Source organism: Eublepharis macularius, chromosome 3 (assembly GCF_028583425.1).
Source record: "Eublepharis macularius isolate TG4126 chromosome 3, MPM_Emac_v1.0, whole genome shotgun sequence".
Taxonomy (NCBI): Eukaryota; Metazoa; Chordata; class Lepidosauria; order Squamata; family Eublepharidae; genus Eublepharis; species Eublepharis macularius.
In genome coordinates this window covers 152,771,047-152,793,813 of record NC_072792.1, presented here as the reverse complement: position 1 = coordinate 152,793,813, position 22,767 = coordinate 152,771,047, and the positions used below count along the sequence as shown (strand labels likewise).

General features: G+C 41.3%; 1 protein-coding gene across 2 annotated transcripts in view; it reads left to right on the top strand.

Annotated features, from left to right (window-relative positions):
* The window catches only part of FRY (FRY microtubule binding protein), a 255,784-nt gene that overhangs the window by 16,460 nt on the left and 216,557 nt on the right, over positions 1-22,767 (top strand). Inside the window, exon 1 of one of the 2 annotated variants that reach the window (XM_054973032.1) lies at positions 13,832-13,901. The exons of the other annotated variant lie outside the window; for it this stretch is intronic. Within the exon in view, the coding sequence (XP_054829007.1) occupies positions 13,832-13,901 (70 nt within the window). Of the gene's footprint in view, positions 1-13,831; positions 13,902-22,767 lie in introns of those variants that run through there. 2 annotated transcript variants of the gene reach the window in all.

The following is a 22,767-nucleotide window of genomic DNA, read 5'->3' as shown; positions in this document are numbered from 1 at the left end:
TTTAGATATGAAGAGTAGGCTATATTTTGTTGGTTCTGGTTATATTACTGTTTTGTTTTAGCAGATGTGAGAGAGTCAGTCTCTGGAGAGGTAACATACAACCTTTCTTAATTTATAAACCAATATATTTTGGGACGTCTTGAAGTAATGATGGTAGAGGACATAATCCCATAAAAAAACTTGCAACATCCTTTGCAGCATATCATTTGTAATTCTAAAATCTATGATTGTTGTGCCCATAGGCTGCAATTTGATTTCATGTGATACTTTCTACTCCAGTATATATCAAATTGCATGACAATCATGTCATTGAATAGCAAGTAGCTTGTACCAGAGAGACTGCAAGAATTGTATTAGAAAATTTACTTTGAAGATGCACAGAGAAAATTGCTTAACAACCTGTGTATGGAAATATCTCCAAATTGGCTGCAGACATATGTCAGAATGGAGAGGCGGTTTAATAAGATGGATGAGTTGAGATAAAATTGTCTTGAGGTTAGCAGTAAGCATGTTTCAGAATCACACCAGATTATTGTGACTGTATAGCTACTTCCTTAAGGCACATTATTAAAACGATTGTAGGAAAAAATAAGTATCCTTAAGCAATTGTGATCTGCAGGTACTACATGTGCACCATAAGCCTCATCATTTATTTGAATCTCTGAGGATGATGTGATGAATGAGGAAAACAGAGGGAGGTTTCTATATCCATTGGCATGGGTGTAATGCCGGTTCTCTCCAGTGGTTACCGCCCCATCACTAGAAGAAGAGAGTCTGATAGTTAGAACAATAGTTAGTCTTGCCAGTGGTGCAGATAGGCTGCAGCATTTAAACAGGAAAGCTTATCATCAGAAAAGGATGCATGTACCTGATATTTCTACATTACCTAAGGGTATGTAGGCATTACCTAAGGGATCTTTGCAAATTTTTTTTTCTTCTCTGCTTTTTCATCTCTTTCCCCAGTAATGTTAAATCTGATGTTAAACTCTTGAGTATATATCTTAAAAAAGTCAGGAAGATACTTCTGCCCTCTGAAAAAGTAGGTATATTTTGATCCCCAGACATTGTATGAGAAAAGAATATGCATATTCAGACGGTGGGAACAGACAATAAAGAATCCATTCTTTTCTAATCTCTCATTGATGATCATTTTATTAGATAAAGTGACTGCCTTGATGTGTGGTGTGAGTAATGTTCACCTGTGACCCTGGGCAGGTTGACTCCACCTCAGTCAGCATTTGGCCACCCCTAGTGGAGGTAAGGGACGGTAAAATGGTTTGAGAACCAAGCTCCATTTCCAGAATTCAAAATAAAATTGGAAGTGGGACTACAATAATAATAATGGAATCTTTGCATTCTAATAATCTTTGCATTCTAATAATAGGCATTAAACAATATTCTGAAGTGTCTTTCCAAAATATCAAATGCTCTTCCTTCATTTAAAACCAATAAATAGTGATAAGACGTAAAATAGAAGCCACAAGGAGGCTTTCAATATTTATGTCAGGTCTAAATCAAAATTGTATACCTTTGCTGGTTACACTGCTGGTTATAGTATGAACCAGATTCTGGACGAATCCACACTCACTCACCATCCGCTTATCTTGCGCAGTCATGGCAATCGGGTTCATTCCGCTACCATGCTGTGCATCTTCACATTCACCCTTCCATTGCGTCTTTATGGCGCAATCAGTTCTCCACACGCCACTGGGTAAAGTGTCACAGTGGGCGGTTCCATCCTCCGCCATCAGAATTGACGGCGCTCGTCACTTCCCGTTTTTTTTTTAAAAGTGTCAATTATCCGATATACCGATACCTTGACTCTGGTGACCGTTTCTTTTCCCGCGCAAACTGCTGCTCACTACGGTTGGAAAAAAAGAGAAAACGGATTTCCGCCAATATCACATGGTTTTGAGGGAAGGCGCAATAGTGGCGCGGTGATGGCAGGGAACACACGGAATGGGAAAGCGTGTGAGTATCTGCATGAATAGCGCACCGCTTGTGAAAAAGGCTCGGAAACAAAAAGGAAGTGTGGATTTGGCCTCTATCACTGTGTGTTGCTTGATGGTGGTAGAAAGTGCTATCAAGTTGCAGGTGACTTATGGCAACCCCTTAGGGGTTTCAAAGTAAGAGATATTAAGAGATATTTGCCATTGCCTGCCTCTGTGTAGCAAATGTGGACTTCCTTGGTGGTCTCCCATTCAAGTACTAATCAGGACCAATTCTGCTTAGTTTCTAAGATCTGATTGTATCAGGCTAGCCTGGGCCATCCAGATGAGAGTGTGCTGCTTGGAATGGGCACATAATATTTTGCTTTTGTATAAAAACCAGTGTAGTGTAGTGGCTAGAGTGTTGGGCTAGGACTGGAGAGACCTGGGTTCAAATATCTATTCAGCCATAAAGACCTTGGGTTAATCTTAGGTCAGTCATTGCATTTAGGATACAAAGGGAACATACAAATGTTTTAAATAAATAAATACAAATAAAATTGTCTTTCAGCCTAACAAATCTCACATGGCTGTTATGAGAATGAGAGCCAGTTAGGCGTAGTGGTTAAGAGTGCAGGACTCTAATCTGGAGAACGGGGTTTGATTCCTCACTCCTCCACTTGAAGCCAGCTGGGTGACCTTGGGTCAGTCATGGCTCTCTGGAGCTCTCTCAGCCCCCCCCCCCTCACAGGGTGTTTTGTTGTAGGGATAATAATAACATACTTTGTAAACCGCTCTGAGTGGGTGTTAAATCATTCTGAAGGGCGGTATAGAAATTGAATGTTGTTGTTGTTCTTATTATTAACATGGAGAAGAGAAGAACCATGTATGCTGCCCTTGAACTCCTAGGTAAGTTAGGACAAAAATGTGATCGATGGTTCTTACTACTGTGATAAAAAATATCTGTCTCCTAAACTGGAAAGCCAAATTTGTGTCTCTGCAAGCATTACTCCCTTGTTGAGTTTCTGAGTTATCTTGGGTAATAGGGCCCAAGTAGGGCTTAAAGATGTATGGGCTTTCAGAATCAGGCTGCTGAGCAGGAATGAAAGCAGGCTTTTTTAATGACCGCTAGCATTTGAAACCATTCAGAGCCAGGAAAAAGGTAGTTGTCCAGGTAAATGTTTTGTATATCCCACACATATCTACTCCCCACCTCCTGGACACCAAATACTGTTGGCTATCTTATACTGGTCTCCCATCAATCCCTTCTTTTCTGCACTGTGAGTGGCCTCAGATGTGTATAGTTCTATCTGGTCATTTTGCAAGAAAGAAAGAAGGAAGGAAGGAAGGAAGGAAGGAAGGAAGGAAGGAAGGAAGGAAGGAAGGAAGGAAGGAAGGAAGGAAGGAAGGATTGATTTAGATAGGCAGCTACCACTGGTTACTGCTTTGTGATTGCAACCAAGGTACTAAATGCTATTCTAACAGGCAATCAGTATTACTAGGAGAATCTTAGATATGACCCATGAGAGTCATATCTGCACCATTTTAGAAAATAACTGGTGAGGATTACATGTTTGAATTTGCCTTCTGATTTAACATCTCTTGGCACATAGAATACTAGTATGTCAGGGCGAATGCTAGACTGGATCCTTCCTCTTGATCCGTTAGACATGGGTTTGATGTGGTAGAGCGTTCCTTTCACTTGTGTCTTGAAATGGCATAGTGAACATCATGAATTACATACACAGAACTCATAAATCACTTCTTGTTAATCCTCTCTTGTAGGAAAGTTCAGTTGGTTTCAGTGAGGGGGCAGGCATTTTAGGCTGTAGCTCTACAACTCTGGAATGGTATCCCGAAAGAGATCCATCAGCTTCCAAACCCTTTTAATTTTTCAGAAGGCTTGTAAGCTGTGGCATTTTAGAAAGTACTTTGAACAGTGTGGCAGGTTACTGGTATTATGTGATAATATGACATATTGTTGGCATCTGAATACAAGAATTCTGGATTGGGTGGATTTTGCAGTACTTATTATTGGATTATAACTGGTTTTTAAACTTCTATTGCTAACTGCTCTGAACTTAGAAGAGGATATAAATGTTAATGAATAAAATATTTCTGAACATCCTAATTTCGTAAAAGAAGGGAAAATGGGGACTTGCCAAGATCCTTTTATTTTCTGCCTATGTCTAGACAAACTAAGGTAAGAGCCCTGCTAGATCAGATCAAAGATCCATTTAGTCTTGCATCCTGTTTCCAGCAGTGGCCTGCCAGAAGTCCCTGTGAAGTTCACAAACAGCTCATCATGAAAGCCCTTCTCTAGTCTCAGTACTTTGAAGAATAGTGTATGCAAACATGGAATTGTCATGACTAAAGGTTGTTAATTGTCTAATTGCAAGGCTAACTTTCCCACATACCTAACAGTGCAATCCTTAATAGAGGGTATAACTCTCTTTTAAGATGGAACTATAAATTACCTGGCTATGAGATGAGATAGTATTCCTTCACCTAAAATTGAAAGAGTTGCCTTTTGGAACTAATAATAACATGGCAACCTAGCATGATTCTTACAAAAACTTTGAAGAGGAAGAGATATTAACTACATCTCATTACAGTCTTAACAACACCCCAACTAAACCAAAATATTAAGCTACAAGTTGCATTAGTTCCATTGGAGTGACTGAAGTAAAACTGATTTAAATTCAAGGATAGATGCTGGCTTAATTGGGCTGCTAGACTCCTCCTACACAAGATAGTGGAGGTAGTACATTGGTAAAATTGTTGATCCTGTTTATCTGTAAATCTAATCTGAAAAGTGAGGGTGGGGATATGTTGTTTAGAATACTCCTCTTTTCCTCAATGTAATATTAAATTACAAGTATGGAGTTAGTGTGTGCCTTCACATAAAAATTGCAGGCCCGGACAGCTGGTGGTTTGTCATGCATGCAGGCTTTGTTGTTAACACTTCCAGCTTAAGTGACCAATAATGTGATGTTGAATAATAATAATAGTATTACATAATGGTAACCTGTCTGCAGTTGTTTACATTAATTCATTGTGAAAATAAGATACCAGATCTTAAATGATGATTACCTATTTTCTTATAATCACTTCTTTTAATAGAAACACAGAAGGAATGTAGAGTGCAGGTGGAAGGCATTTATAATGGTGTCATATGTTTAATGACTTTCTGCTTGAAGATACTATAATGACTTAGTTACCAAATGACTTTTTAAAAAACTGGCTCTGTTCATTTCTCTTATGTGTGGCTGGTTGCTAGATAAGGGTTTGTATTTTAAATGTGGGAGATTGGGGTAGGTTCTTTTTTTGTTCTCTATTTTTTATTCCCCCGTGGTTTGTATGTGTGTATATGCCTATATGTTGTCTGTGCATATTAGGGTTGCCAGTACCCCACAGGAGGTGGGGAATCCCCGCTCCCACCCTCCATCCCCGCTTACCTGGCCAGCAGGGGGGGATGCGCCTCCTGGGGTGTGCTCCTGTGTGCCGCAGCAGCCCAATCTGTGCCCGAATTGGGTCTGAATTGGCCTGAATCAGGCCCAGATCCAGTCACTCTGGAATGTAGCAGTGCTCCCATGCTCTGCAGCAGCCCAAATTGGGCCCAAATTAACCCTGTTCGGGCTGCTGCAGAGCATAGCAGCACTCCCATGCTCTGCAACAGCCCGATCTGAGCTGAATTGGCCTGGATTGAGCCCGAATCGGCCCAATTTGGGCCCCTGCGGAGTGCAGGAGTGCTCCCTGGGTGGCCTGTGCAACTAGATGAGACAATGGTTTTGATTCAGCGGCCGGGGGTGGTGGTGTTCTTACGCTCATACCTTGAATATTAGATGCCCATTTTGTACAAAAACAGTTGCAGATTCCCCTTTTAGTGCATCTGTTGTTCCTCCCAGAAGTTGCACAAACTAAAAGTATGTGGGACTTTAAAAAAAAGGGAAATATTATGGTTACCTCTGACAATTAAGGAGGTAACAAATAGAAATATCTTCATAGCTGATAACTATTTCTTTCCATGAGAAAAACAGCAGCAGCTGCAATCCTTTCCTCATTATGCATTGTTGACATACATTTGTGGCCTGGGCATAGAAGAAAAAGGAGTTAATTACTCATCTCCATTCTTGTCCTTTTCACTTTGATTAGGACGTAATGCCGCTTGGTGGCAGCACAGTAACACATTTCTTCTAAACAAAGAGAAATGAAATGGAGAGGCAAAAAAAAATACAGTGCCTATAATTTAAATGTTACCAGGGACAGTTCACAAGTAAAGGGTTTTTAAATAGCATTTTGGTTTTTGCATGTAACTGCAGTAAATGTTCAAAGACTGATTTTGGACAGTAGCAGCAGTTGAATGTCCAAAGAAAAATGTGAATGGGCATGATTGTCTGTTTCAGAATTGCATTCTCCCAATTAATTCAGGTGCTGGTGCTGATTTGCATTTCCAATGGCAATGCCAGGGCACCAGCTGATCAGGGATCCTTCTCTTGCTTTGTCAGGGTTAGAGTGTTTATATTTAGTATATCTCAGCTGGATGTCAGGAGAAGCTCCCCTCACCCTCAAAGGCTCTGCTGTAAAAAAAATGTTGATGATGGAACAACAGAAATAATTTCAGTTCAGAAAGTAAGTTTTTTTATTTTAACTCATTGGTAAGGTGGAGATATTCCAGATGATAAGGCTATTTTACTTAAGGGTTTTTTAACAAAAAGGATTAGCATGTTTTTCATGTTTGTGCCAAACTCTAATAAAATCCTAAATACAATTATAATGCACATTATAAAAATACTTTTGTGATTCAAACAGATACAGCAAAGGTCAGCATTTTGATGCTTACTAGTTATATCCTTCCACTCTACTAAGCAAAAGGCTGAAGGATCCTTATTCCAATTTAAGCAGCTCTTCCTCTGATGGAAGAGCAATTTAGGGTGGAGGAAATTCCTAGCCTTCAGGAACTTTCTGCAGCCTAAGGTATGATGCTGTCCAATAAACCAGACTTTAAATAATGATTCTATATCCTTATTTTAATTTGCAGTTTGCCACTGGAAATATCACATGGAATATATTTCTCATCTGCCCACATTATGACACTGAGGTTGTTGTTGTTAATATATTTATAGTCTGCCTTTCTGACTGAGACCTAAAGTGGATTACACACTGCAAGTCAATACAATATAATCAATAGCTAGGACATTCAGTGAACAGATACAATAAGGTATGGTTGCATAAAATATGAAAACAGGCATAAATCTGAACACAGGGATGAAACCTTTCTGGAACAAAACATAACTAATTAACATGACATCTTTAACAATGTGCAGACTATCCAATAGGAGCATGTCTACATCAGCAAACAGTATCCAGTAGCATAATCTATAGTCCCTGTCCCTTACCAAGGCATCTTGGGAAGCTTCACTGTATCCTGAGGAGGTTCTTTTGCATATGGATTGGTGGTTGATATGCTAATCTTATCTGTAGGGCTATTGTAAGATGTACGGTGTTTTGTTAGTCTGGTGTTTTTCAGGACTGGAAACCACGGCCTATTCATTCTTAAACTCTTTTCTTTCCTGTTGAAATTGTGCTTATGCTTATGAATTTCAATGGCTTCTCTGTGCAATCTGACAAAGTAGTCGGATGTGTTGTCCAGAATTTTATTGTCCTGGAATAAGATACTGTGTCCTGTTTGAGTTAGGCTATGTTAAGCCACTACTGATTTTTTAGGTTGGCCACGTCTGCAATGTCTTTCATGTTCTTTTATTCTTGTCTGGATGCTACGCTGTGTGGTCCTGATGTAAACTTGTCCACAGCTGCAGGGTATGCGGTATACTCCTGCAGAGGTGAGGGGGGCTCTACTGCCCTGCAGAGGTGAGGGGGGGTCTCTACTCCTCAGGATACAGTGAAGCTTCCCCCCATTAGCATGCCACAACCTGGGAAACTCTTACAGGATGACTCAGCTCAAACCCACCTTCCTGAGTAGATATAAATTACCTGCTAACATTTTCTCCACACATTGACACTGAGAGATTTTGGTGCTATACCTCTGAAGATGCCAGTCACACCTGCTGGCGAAACATCAGGAACTACCATGCCAAGACCACAGCCATACAGCCTGGAAAATCTACAACAATTAATGTTCTCCGGCCGTGAAAGCCTTCGACAATATAATTTCTCTTTTCTTAAGTACATTCTTTTTAAAATTCTTAAATGCTGGTAGCTTTTTTCTGTACCACATAGACTTGCACTGCTCAACCACTGCTCAACTACACTACCTTAAAGGTGCCATGGAACAGCAGTTGGCAGTTGGCTGATCCCCCAGTGGTGCACAAGTGCAGAAAACAGTCCCCGAGGTAACTAGGTGCTGGGTAGCAGGAGACTGGGCACAAGACAGGGCTCAGAGTGGCAAGCCTGCCCAAGGGAGCTTAATGTCTTGGCTCTCCACAGAGGCAACTCCCACAAATGTCAAATGGTGGCAGTTGGTCGAGAGATAAGGATAAAAGCTCCTCTGAGGGTTGGGGGGCACTGCGTTGTGGGGACTTGGACTGATTCCCCAGAGGGCAAGAAGGGGCAGTGGTCACACAGGTCAAATGCTGTAGTATAGTGTCTAAGTGGTCAAGCTAGGGTTGCCAGGTCCCCCCATCACCCCAAGTGGGAGGCAGGAGGCCTGGCATCTACCTGCTATGTGGTGATCATGTGCTCCCAGCCTATGTGATATTTCAATTCTGGGAAGTAATGTCATCGTGCGGGCTGCAGGCCACCCTGGGAGCACTCCCATGCTCCACAGGAGCCTGAATTGGGCTGATTCAGGCCCGAATTGAGCTGATTCAGGCCTGGAATGGGCCACTGTGGAGCGTGGGAGTGCTTCTGCACTCTGCAGTGGCCTATTCCGGGCCTGATTCGGGCCCAGGAGTGTGCTGCGTGGCCTGGGAACACACCCCAGAAGGTGCATTCCCCCCTACTGGCCAGGTAAGCAGGATCGAGAGGTGGGAACGGGGGATCCCCCACCCCCAGCGGGGGACTGGCAACTGTAGGTCAGGCTGCAAATCAGTGCTTTGCTGGTTTCTCACCACTGCCATGAGCTCAGCTTGGGTAAGCCGTTCCTCTCAGCCCCAGCTCCCCAGCGTTATTGTGGGGGTAATGACACTGAATTTGTTGAACTCTCTGAGTGAGCACTAATCTGTCTAGAAAAGTGCTATATAAGCACAATTATTGTTATGAAGCACTTTGTATGTGATAGTCAAAACCTTGAACTAAGCCCTGTAATTGATGGGTAGCCAGTGGAGTGGCAGCAGAATGGGAGCAATGCGCATGCTGTATCTGATTCCTGAAAGTAAATGAGCTGCAGTGTTCTGCATCATCTGGAGTCTCTGACTTGACTTTGAGGGGAGACCCTTGTAAAGTACATTACAGTAGTCTAGTCTTGATGTTACCATGGCATGAATCCAGGTGGCCAGGTTGGCTGTGTCAAGGTAGCGGGCCATCTTCCAGGCTGGTCTGAGTTGGGAGAAGACCTTTTTTGCAGCTGTATTTACTTGGTTCTCTAGCAGCAGTGTTGGATCCAATATAACCCAGTGCAATACTGTAAGCTTGATTTGCAAGATTACTTTTTGAGATTCATTTGAAGGGCCAAGCTGTACTCATAGCTCTGTAAAACTTTTACAGTGCTAACTATTCCCGGAAAGAATTCCTGAGGGCATGATAACTGCATGCAGGAACCTTTATCATAAATAAGTATTAAATATATAAACACAGCTTACATACTTGATCATTATCTTTTTGTTATGAGATACTTTAAATTTTTAAAAGTCTTCATTACTGTTGTAATGGCTAGTTGAAGTTACTGTCAACCAGCCTTTACATGAAGAATGCAATCGGGACATAGTTCTGACTCTGCAGCAGCTCTGATGACTTGGCTAACTTTTTCTAGAGTTATGGAGGAATGTGTCAATTTTAATGTTCTCTGTTGAGATCAGAATAGCGGCAAGGTAAGGAAAGTTTCAGGCTATGAGAGAAATATTGCCTCAGCTACCAATAAACAAAGGAGTTTTCAGTAGGGCTTATTTCCAAGTAAGCATTCTTAGGATTGTCACATTAACTTGCAAGTAAAGGCCAAACTAAATGTGATATACAAATGCAAAAAAAGAAACAAAGAGGATCTTCAAGGGAGAAACAGCAATGAGTTGTGTGCATGCATGCCTACTTCCTACCTTTAATCGCTTTTCCTTCCCATAGGCTATTCCAGGAATGAGTTTCAATTTGCAAATGTCAATCTGGAACCTCATTGTGGGGAGGAAGAGAGCTTGAGGGTTGCAACATTAATGAGGCAGGTGGGAAAGGAATAAGCACACACCTATTCATTTCTTAACTAAAACGTGCTTCCTCTCAAAGATGCTTTTATGTAGTAGTAGTACTACCATTTAAAAACTGTGCTACAACAGCTCTTGTTGGTATTATTAACAGTGTGGTTATATACCGCCCTTCTGGACAGATTAGTGCCACACTCAGAGCAGTGAACAAAGGCAGTGTTATTATTATCCTTACAATATAGCTGGGGGGCTGAGAGGAGTGGCTTCCCCAAGGCCACCTGTAGTGTTCATGGCAGTAATGGGAGTTGAACTAGCAGAGTGCTGATTCACATCCCAGCCACTTGACTATTATGCTAAAGCAGCTTTTCATGCTTTGTTTAGTTTTGGCCCTCATTTTCACTTATCTCAGTGTCATTTAAGCACATATTTGGCAGTGTGTTCCATTTAGTTTATTTTCAGTGTATTTTGGGCCACTTAGTAAATAATTAATTATAACAGAGCTGATCTGTGTTTGTATGCAACCAGAGGAACCATCTTCCAAGTGAAGGATGTAATCCTCAGTGTATTTTCTTAAGGCGCAACTGCAACATGAGTGAATGGAAGGCATTCAAGTGTTCTCTTGGGGATGAATGAAGGGGCAGGGAAGCAGCACAAGCTACTATTTCTAACCTGTCTGCTTGCCACTCTGTCCTGGTGATGAGTGTCACCTGAATAGAGGCTAATGTTGCTGAAAGGTTGGGAAGGGAGACAAGGAGGCAGTACTAGGCCAGGCCAGCCTTTTCCAACCTGTTTTCTGCTTGGAGGGGGGAATCAAATGACCCTACTATTTATTCCTACTTAAGACAGAGACTGCAACTTTATGACCAGAGACTGTTCTAGTGAAAAGAGGGGAGAGCCAAGTTGCTGCATCATGACATGCTACTTTGCTTGCACTGGGCTTTGTGGGGGCCTTTGTGTTCTCACATGTAGGGCTGCAGGAAATTATTTCCAAGCAAATGTACTGAGAACCAAGTGTGTCGGTGAACTGAGATGTAATTGTCCATGTGTAGCAGTTGAAATGGTCATAGAGAAGCTTTGATCTGTGTGCATGAAACACTGCAGTCCCCTTGAACACATAAAGCTGGCTTATACTGAATCAGACTACTGGTCCATATAGGCCAGCATTGTCTACTCACAATGGCAGTGGCTCTCCAGGGTCTCAGACAGAGGTCTTTCTTATCACCTGCTACCTGATCCTTTCCAGTGGAGATGCTGGGGATAGAATTTTGGGTGTTTGGCATACCAAGCAGATGCTCTACCAGTAAGCCACATCCCAATTTCAATTGAGGAAGCAGATTCCTTCCAGCCCATGCATTTAGGGTTTCTTGTGTACATCAGATCATGCAATGTTTACATGCAGAACTCTGGGTCAAGATTTGTACTCATGCTCTGTGGATAAGGATTCTGTATTGGATTTGCTTTAATACCATGGTTGCCGGGATCAAGTTCTGTGGCTTTTATTTATGACATTCTTTTAAAAAGGTATGAAGCATGGTATCCTCATTTATTTACTGCTTACACACTTTGTTATTAAGCCAACAACATATCTCTTTAGGTTTAGCAAAATTATAAGTCCCTGTTCCAAAGAGCGTACAATTCAAATTTGACTGAGAGGAGGGAAGAATGGGAGTCAAGGGACAAATATGAACAATATAGATAAGTGATTTTAGGCTTAATCTGAGATGAGAATGAAGACAAAAACTTAATGGTTAATAATTATTGAGGAAGGATTTGCAGGGGGGTTAAGAAGAGGTGGGGTCATGTGGATGTTCTTGTAGGGCACCCCAATGTGAGAGGCAGCAATGCAGAATGTGCGGAGCTGTCAGGAGTGCAGAGGGTGATGGTATTAAAAATGAAAGTAACAGGCATATTGAGAGATAGGACAGAAAGTGTAGGATAGGGCTGTGGTAAGATATAGAGGAAAGGACATGGAGTTGTGTTGGGTCTGGAGGAAGGAGACAGATGGCCCGATGGCAAGAATTCATGGGGAGCGTGCTAAAAGATGTGAGTAATGTTGGCAGAAAAGTTGCCCCTGTCTCTCTCATTCCTCTTCCACTTTTCTTCTCTTCCCCACTTTTGAAAAGTAGTTCTTATGTTTCTTGGGGAAACAGACTTTTTTGTTTTTACTTCCATTAATTTTGTAAAGCAGTGTGTATGGTTCCTGATTTTGACTGCACCCTCTCCACAGAGAGGGATCTAGCCAGTGCCCACAAAATAATGTCAGCAAAGTGTAGCAGGTAGAGCTAGTAACAGGAAGACATGGGTTCAAATCCTTAGCTCTGAAGGTCACTGGGTGACCTTGGGCCAGGTGCTGTCAGCCTAAACTATTTTGCAGAAGGACAGGAAAATATATGCCATTCTTGAAGGAAGTGCAGGTTAAAAAAATAAACATTCCAAGCCTAATTTCAGTTTTTGTTATGAATCCATCCTGAAGTCAAGGTATCGAATACCCTGATCCTAAATAAGTTGTAGTAGTAAAAGTAAACTTGCTTTTTAAAAAAAGGAAGCAAAGGTACATATGATTAGAGTGCTGGACCTTTTGATTTCAGGACAGGCTCAAGCACTTTGACTTAAGCAGGTTGTGGATCGGGCTTGCTCCTGGATGTGCTAGCCAATGGTTGAAGCAGTGCGCTCGACGGTGCGTTTAATAAGCCTTATTTCTCTGGCCGCTGTCTCTTTAAATCTTATTCAAGACAAAATGGTTATCAACCGCCACCGCGGTTTGTCTGGTGCTGAGAGAGAAGAACCCAAACAACTAAGGCATATCTGAAGAGGACCGAGGAAGAGGAACGGGGGAGGAGGGGTGCTCCGTCATTGCACACCCAACCGACTGGATGGGTGCAGCTTTTGCTTTACCGCAGCATGATGCAGTTGCACCGAATTAGGCGTTGTTGTTGTTCTTGGAGGAGGGAAGCAGCTGACCAGCCGATATAAAAAAAACCAACGACACCACCACCCACTCCAAGCTTTGGCTGTCTTCATTTTATTTTATTTTATTTTATTTTAAAAAAGCCACTTGTGCTGGAGAAAGGCTGGCAAAACTTGGGAGGGTATTGAAGCTGCCTGCAGCGGCGGCTCAACGGAGCTGTTCCCTGGGCTTGCAGAAAGAAGCGTTTTGTCCTTCCGATCGCGTCTGGAGGCCGGCTCTGGCATCCTGCAAAGGGACGGTGTTTATGCACCAGCTTTGGGCACGCTAAATAGAGTCTGTGCAAAGCTCGCACAGGAGCCGCTGCTCTGAACCAAAGCAATCCCCCAACGATGCTGTCTCTGCCATTGAAAAATAACTTGCTAAGGGCGGGCGTTGAAGGATGAGCAGGGGACAAGCATCTCCTTAGGGTGTATTTTTTCCGGGCGGGGGTGGGGGGTGGGGGTTGTCGGTTACCGGGAGTCTGGAGAGCAGCAGCTACCTCTCAGGAGCGGAAGGAGCGGCTCTGCAGAGACTTCATTTCCTCTACTGACCCCCTTCGTTTACATCACTAACTGGTGACAGTCACATCTAGCCGGCAAAGTACCTGCCACTCGAGCGGCTCAGGAGCCTCTTTGTATGCCGCAAACATGGCCAGCCAGCAGGATTCAGGCTTCTTTGAAATCAGTATCAAATATTTACTGAAATCCTGGAGCAATAGTGAGTGAGCGTTTTTGTTTTCGGTTCTGCATATTGATTGTAGCAAACGCAACCTTGCATATTTAGCTGTTCAGTCGAATCAAGTGTTGGGGGGGGGGCGCTTCCATTCTGTACTGTTTAGAAAAATAAATCACACCCTCAGAGATTTAAACGCGTCCCATAAGTGAAAGATAATAATGGGATTATCCACAATTTTACTTGATTGAATTAGCAAATTAGGTTGCTTTGGGATTGATCTCTACCTCACTCTCTCTCTCTATGGAATATGATAGGGAAAGAGAAATTCACTTGTTTCTCCTTAGATACTTTCGTGTAATTTTGTTCTGCCTTATTTAATTTTGTAATTCTTGGGGTGACTTTTATGACAGTTATTTAGCGGTACCCTAGAATATTTTTCAGCTGGTTACAGATGCGTGGGAAAATGTATTGTAGGGAATGTATTGTAAAGAAAGAATGTATAAATCATGTTCCAATGTACTTATGTTTATATAGCATAATCAAATTGAGGAGTAGGTTATACGGGGTTTTTGTCAAGTCAGTAGTCATGTTTCTACCAGCTCCACCACCACTCCACGTTATTCTTATGGTTTTGTTGCTTCAGTAATATTTTAACTGAAAGAATCATTGCGTTTCTAAACTAAAAGGGAAAAGCTGCAGAATGTAAACAAATGAGATTGGAGCTATCCAGTATTGCAGGGGTTTGATATTGCTGATGCACCATTGTCCTCTCTCTAGCATCTCATTCTGGTTTAACATTATTTGAAGGAGAGGGGATGTTACATAATAAAGATCGGCAAATATCAAGGATGTTTGTGAACTTAATCAAGTTTCTCTAGACCATCATATCTGATTTTAAGTAATGTGAAATTTCATTTTAAAAATGGGGCCAGCTCATGCCTCTTACGTCAGTAAACTCAGTGTCAGATTCCACCAATTTCTAAACTGTATGCTTTTTGTGGAAGAATACAGCCATCCAATAACTCATTACTCCTGTATTGGTACTCAGATAGCTACATTGTATGTTTTTTTAATGAGGTTTTTCCTTCATAAGAAGAACTTTAAAACCAGTTACTGTAAAAACCAATATAATAGTATCTGAGTTCTTGTACCTGTTTTGATATATCAAGGTGTCTATGTGCGAATAATATTTATAGACACTTTGTTCAGATCATTTTGAATCAACATATAGATTGTAAGACTTCTCTGAATATTTTTCAACCATAAATGTAAAGTACTGTTAGCTCTGCAGAAGTTTTCGTTTAGCCTCACTCCCTCTATTTTTACTTTTAGAATGTATGGTTCTTAATCGTTAGTTAATTAATCGTTTGGTTTTGTGAGCTACTATTAATTGATTGGAACGAACACTGTGGTCCCGTGTAACAGTAGTAGTAACTCAGTCCAATGGTAGGAGCTACTAGAGTGGCTAGAGAGTGAGCTGTTATACAGGTCACCAGTTCATATTTCACCTTGGTCACTTGATGGCCTTAGACAGGATGCTGTCTCTTAGCTCCTCTCCCCCATCTGTAATAAGGTCTGGTCTACCCCTTACAGAGCCGCTGTAAAAATGACTGTGATTGCCTACAGTGTACTTTGAGTGCTGTAAGTAATATATCAGTAAGTATTTTTATAGTGACTTCCGAAAGTAGGATTGAAAATTGTTGGGAGATTTTGTTATGAGAAAATCCTAATTTTCATTCTTTTAGCAAAACAAAGTCAAGATACTGTATTCCATTAACATTTCCTATGAATAATTTAGGCGTTGCCTTATTTATTTAAAACATTTGTATATTGCCTTTCCACCTAAAAAAGGTCCCCAAAGCGGATTTGCCTTATGTTTTTTAACATTATTGGACATTGGTTGATTTGTTTATTTCTGCATAACTAATTGTTCTGTATCAGTTTCTGTAGTTTTCATTTTAAAATATGCTTAGATATTGCACAACTCTGCTAAAGCTGCAGGTAGAAGCCTCTAAGTAAGGTTGTGCATAAAGCAAATTATAACAGAAACATTAAATTGATATGAAGGTCTGCCTTCTGCTATACCTTTCATATTTTTGTCTTCAGTGAAGGTGGGCTTATCAGGAAGAGTCAGTGTGATCAGACTACTTTTATTTATTTAAGCTAGTTGCCTGGTTTATCTGCTTGAAATCTAAATGACTTTGGACTGGATCCTAACTAGCACAACTGAAACTGTGCTAAATGAAGAGGAATTTTCCTACCTTCCCTCTCTGCATGCAGCCTGCTCTACCCTCTGAAATAATATCTTGGGGTCAGTGGACCTCTGTAAACAGCATGGAGGGAAAGGTGGAGGGGGTCTTCAGATGTGGGGATTGCTATCCCCTCTCAATGGGCAGAAATGCTTTCTGCAGGTGAAAAAGGAACTGATAATACAAACCTTGGTAATAGAATTTTTTTTTTAGCAAAGGTGATGTATGCATGGTTGAACTATAGATGTCAGTTGTCTGAAAAGCTGTTGATAAGTTTGTTCATTCTTGAACAGCAAGCTACTTTTACGGGAATGCCTACCTGAGTTTAGTACACCTCTGTTACTGTTGTTGATTGCAAAATGAAAGGAACAAAGTCAAGGTGGGCAAGTTGAAACCTTTACTTGGAGCAGCTTTCTTTTCTTTTTTGGTTTGCTTTCTTTACAGACTTGCTTTAATTTGTTACTGTTGATGGGTGTCCTTTCATTAAATACTGTGGGGACATGAGGAGGACAAGGTACATGAGAACAATAGCTCTGTGTGATTGATTGGGAGGGTGCAGTGTGAGAGCTTCAGCTGAGCTCCCTGGAAAAATGTGTAAACAAAGCTTTGGTGTCCAGCTTGTGATCTAAGAACCTCTTAAAATGTGATACTGCTACTCAGCTATCATGCTTACTGTCTCAGTATGGCTGGTGTCCAACTAATCATTCACCTGGAACACATTCGGTTACCTTTCCATATTGTATTTTTCTGTACAGCCATTCCCATGTGTTATATTTTTTTGGACAGGCAGTGGGATATTTAGTAGCACAATAATTCTGAGACTGTGGTCCACAGTGTGTTTTTTTGGTAGTTTACGACTCAGAGTCCACATAATTTTTTAAAAAAATATTGAAGATCTTTTTGAAGGCAGACAATGATGAACGTACTGAACTAAAATTCAGCTTCTGTGTTCCAGCACAGCTGTACTGAATGTAAAGGGGGTTATGTGAGATAATGGGTGGATATTGTTGGCCTTGCTCATCTCTAAGCTATGGAGGTGTTTGTCAGTCAAGGCATACCATTTCGGATCCATTTAATCAGCACTGAATAAGTAATACAGTGATAGATTTCATTTAACTTTGGAGCCACCATCCACTAGTTCAGCACATTTATATATCCCATTGTTAAGGCCCTGGTTCATGTATACAAATGGATTCTTTAGGCCTCTTCTTGAAATAAAAGTAGAAATATACAAACAGACTGCTGCTTTGCATACAGGTTTACTGTGTTAGTGCTTATAGCAAAATGTGAATAAGAATTTTAAAATGTTAGGTCTTTTAAAAACCATTCCTTATATATATTTTAAAGCACCTCTGTGTATCCGGAAAATTGTTACATTATTTTTTGCAAATGACCATTATTCATTCAATTTAGTGTTGTTTTCTGAACCTAATCTATTTGATGACTCAGACTTTAAACAAGATTCCTTATCAGTATATTTTAGATCTACAAATGTGGGAACTATTATGAACTGATATGCAGAATTTAGATCATATGTTTGTGAAATCAAATGACTGATTCCCTGGAGAATTATCAAACACGTGTACAGTAGAGGGTAGGATAGGTACTGGTTATTTATTTATTTATATTCTGCCCTCCCCACATAAGCAAACTCAGGGCGGATTACAACAAAGTTTAAAATCACATTTCACAGTTTAAACGTTTAAAAACCTAAAGCACCTTAAGTACCATAGATTAAAATAACACACACACACACACACACATAAACACAGCAGCACATAATCTGGACGACCACCTTTTTTGCCATTTCCAGAGCATTTTAACTGGGAGATATGTGAGAGATGGAAGGTGTCACTAAAAGGGAAATTACGGGAAATTACGGGAAATTACAGTTCCCTGGCCTTCTGAATCATCATGATCTTAACTGAAAGCTTATATGTGGAACATCTGGTAATCAAATGTCATGCAGGCAAAGTATTAATACCCAGCTTTTCTGCCCAATGGAGACCCAGAGTGGCTAACAACATTGTTTTACCATCCTTCATTCTAGTCTCATAACAACAACCTGTGAGATAGGTCTGAGAGAGAGAGAGAGAGAGAGAGAGAGAGAGAGACTGCCCCAGGTCATCCAGCAAGCTTCTGTTCTGGAGTATGGGTTCAAACCTGCTTGACCATAGTATGGCACTCTAAATCATATAGATACTGATGGGGTAATGTTTTGATGTCTTATTGTAGAAAATAATTTCCTAAGAGCTTGGCTTTTTGAAGGATGAGCCTTGAAAATAGGGTTGCCAGCTACAAGTTGGGAAATTCCTGGAGATCTGACAGGTGAAACCTGGAGAAACCTGGAGAAAGTGGAATTTGAGTAGGGAAAGGAACTGGGCATGGCATAATTCCATAGAGTCCACCCCCCAAAGTTGCCATTTTCTCCAGGTGAACTGATCTCTGTGGCCTGGAGACCAGTTGTAATTCTGGGAGATCTCCAGCCACTACCTGGAGGCTGGCAACCCTACTTGAAAAAACCAATAACATGGACCACTAGTGATAAAAGCATTGAGGGATATGAGCTTATTCGTTTCTATTTAATCTCCACCATGTCCTAAAAAGCTCATAGCAGAACAGAAACTGTCTATTTCAATTAAAATTGTCTAATGGCATGAAGTGGTGATGTTTCTGTCTTCATTTTTTTTTTATTTTGCCTGTCCCCGCAACATTTTCTTAAAATTTTAACTTTATTTATACCCCGTTTTTCTTTCCATTGATGAACCATGGCGGCTCACATCATTCTGTCCTCCATTTTATCCGCACAACAATCCAAGTTAGGTTGAGAGAGTATAACTTCCCAAGGTCACCCAGCATACTTCCATGGTAGAGTGGGGATTCCAACCTGGGCCTTCCAGCTGGTTTGCTTGAATAATCAGAATCTTATTGCTCTGTAGGAACCTTAATTTAGTATAGCTTGTTCTGTTCTGTTCTCCTTTGGGCTTGGATTATGTGAATGTTCTGAAGAATGATGTGTGTAAATATGGAATATTCTCTCTGCCCCACCCTTAATATAGGAGAGGAGTGGACATGAGGACCTTTGTTTTCCTTTGGTAAAGCATCTGATTGGCATGCAGAAGGTCTCTGGTTCACTTCCATCCCTGGCATCTCCAGTTAAATAAATTTGGCAGTTGGTAATGTGAAAAATCTCTGTCTAGGACTCTGAAGAGCCACTGCCAGTCAGGGTAAATAGTACTGACTTTTATAGACCTATAGTCTGACTCAGTATAAGGCAGCTTCAAGTGCATGCATTTTTAGAGTCCTCTTCCCATAGCCTACTCACTCATATCTGAGGTCCAAGAAAGGTAACAAATTGGAATGAATCCTTTTATGCCCACATTCCTGGCAGAGTTTAAGGCTACAATTATATATTATTGCAACAGCATCCATTTGTTGTACATATTTCATGTGCCATGCAAAGGTGAGAGTGTACAGAAAAACCTTGCATACTGGCTAGAACAGGGGCATCAGTGTAGAACAATGGTTACAGGTAAGTACAACCTTGTTTCCATCATTGTTCTCCAAGCTACACACACAGGAGGCAGGGTGAGTCTCTCCAAAATATCTATAACTTCATTAATCACAATGCAACAAGAAGTGCAATAAGAAATTTAAGAAACTGAGAAAACTATGTTAACACTTGCATATACCATCCTTGATAGTGCATAAGTAAAATAGTGCATAATGTCCCTATGTAAACATAGAACAATTTTTTTATTATGTGAACAGGGAATGTAATACTGCCCTGCCCACTGCAGCATCTTGTCTAGAATTAACGTCAACAGCATACAAAAGTGTCTGCAGAGGACCATGTGGCTGCCTTACAAATGTCCAGGAGAGGAACACCATGAAGAAATGCTGAAGGCAATGCCTGAGACTTTGTGGAATGTGCTCTCAGCTGAAAAGGGCATTAGGGTGCCACCTGCTAGTATGCCAATAGGATGTTAGACACAGTCCACCTAGACACAGTTTGGGCAGAGGCTTGTTCACCCTTCTTCAGGCCACCATGACAAAGAGATGTAGATCTGTATGAAATGAACTGTTCTGTGCAAATAAAAAGAGAGTGCCCTTTTAATATCCAATGAGCGTAACATCTTTCTGCCTCAGACTGTGGATTTGGAAACAATATAGGCAGTGTGATGTCCTGTGATAATTGAAAAGTAGATAGTACCTTTGGTAGGAATTGTAAACGAGGTTTCCCTCATGAAACTTAATGTATGCTGAGTCATCTCTGAGGGCTGCTAGCTTGCTGACTCTTCTAGCTGACGTAATTGCCACTAGAAAACTCACTTTGAACAAAAGCACCTCTAAGATGCATGTGGCCATAGGTTCAAATGGGTGGTTAGGCAGGAAAGCACCAGTGTCAGGAATCATTGCGGTATGACAGGAAATACTGGAGGGTAAAGGTTGAATGGTTCTTTAACAAACTGACAAGACATGAGAAGAGATAAGACTGACTTGCCTTCCACCCATGTGTGAAAGGCAGATATGGCTTCCAAGTGAACCTTAAGAGATGTAGTAGCCAGGCCCCTTGACTTCAGGTCATATAGATATTAAAAAATGATGGGTAATGGGCAGTTATCTGGTGTGAACCCTCTTCCCTTCCCTACATATCACATGTAGTGATATGTGTCCATTTTGAATCATATGACCTCAAAGTGGAGGGTCTTCTGGAACTCAACAGAACATTTTGGACCTGTTGAGAGAAAGTCATGGTCAGGACAAATGCACCATGGTGCTAGGTGCATTGGGTGTGGGTTGTGATGAAGAACTGCTCCCATGAGAATTATATCTGGAACTTGGGGATTTGTTTGGATAGCTTGTGGTTCCAAAGTGTGCCTCAGATCCAATGGAGGTCTTGGGGAGAGTGGGATTCCTACCCATAGGATTCAACCTGATACTGACCTAAACTATACTATGGATCTAGCCCTGGATGGGTGCTCCTACACGGCAGTGACTTAGCTGCCAGCATTATGGAGCCAGTTAGTGTGTGCGCGCGTGCACGCGCACGCACACACACACACACACACACACACAGTGACCTTCAAATGGAGAACCTCTTGGCCTTGGAGGTGAATTATTGGCTGAACTTAAATGTGACAAGCACAGTAAACAGAGCTCATGTTCATCAGTTTGGGTCATCTTTGTGCCGCATTTGGTACCTTTTTTTGAACAGAGATTTTTTAGACATTTTAATCCTCACAATTCGACAAGCCAAGATCACTGAACAGAAGAACATAGTCAGAAAAACTGAAGGTTAAATTCGTAATAACCATGAAATCAAAGAAGTCCAAACCCATCATGAAGCCAAAAGCCTAGTCAAAGAGGAAAAACCATACTCAAAAGCCAGGAAAACAAACACAGTCGGAAGGAAAAAGTGGAGTTCATGGGCAGCACCTCCGAGAGAACTGAGGGAAAGGAGTTGCTTCTCCCATATATCATGTGACCGTTTAGGCAGGAAAGTGGTCTTCTATGTGATCGGGAAAAGCGGCCTCTAACAGAGCTTTAAGGAAGTGATAGACACTTCCCCAGTCAGCCGGCCTGCACAGTCCTTAATGTGAGACCACACAGAAAAACGATGCACATGAGGTACCACTTATATATGCTGGAATTCTTCAATACTGGGCAAGTAAAAGACCTGAAACAATCATGAATTCATAGTACTATGTGAATTGTTGCACCCTGTTAGGACACAATTATTTTTATTTTTATTATTTTTATTTATGTCATTTATATTCTGCCTTTCTCACTGAGACTCAAGGCAGATTACATAGTATGAGATTAGTACACAATCAGTATCAAGGACATTTCCATAAAAAATGCCATAGAGTAAATAGATACAAGTTTAAAAGACATAATATTAGCAAGAATCCAATACAGAGTAGAAAAAATATTGAAGCAGAACATAATCAATTCTAGGACTAACATTAGATAACCTGGAGCACTGGTGGTACATAGGAGTACATATTTAAAGCAGCAGATAATATGTAAGGCAATATAGCGATGAAGGCTATGGTCCCTAACTCATTAGCGAAGCATCTGAGACCCCATCCCTACAATACAGCCCTCCCATTTGAGTAAAAAGCCTTTTTGAATAGTTCAGTTTTGCATCGTTTATGAAAAGCCAGGAGAGTGGGGGCTCTTCTGACTTCCTCAGGCAGGTCATTCCACAGGATAGGGGATACCACAGAGAAAGCCTGTGTACAGGCTGCTGCTGACTTTACCTGTGTGCAGCCTGGCACCTGCAGGAGACCCTGTTCAGATGAGCGAAGCTGCCATGGAAGAACATAGGGAGGGAGGCGGTCCCATAGGTATGCCGGACCAAAGCCGTGAAGAACTTTGTATGTAATAACTAATACCTTGAACTGAGCACGGTAACTGATGGGTAGCCAATGGAGCGACTAGTGATGCTCATGCTCCTGATAAGTCGAGTTGCAGCATTTTGCACTAATTGGAGCCTCCTAGTTAACTTAGATGGGAGACCTATGTATAGAGCATTACAATAGTCAAGCCTTGATGTTACAATAGCATGGATCCAAGTGGCCAGGTCAGCCGTGTCAAGATAGGAAGCCATCTTTCAGTGGGTTAACTCCAGTGGGTTAGCTGTATGCACAAAG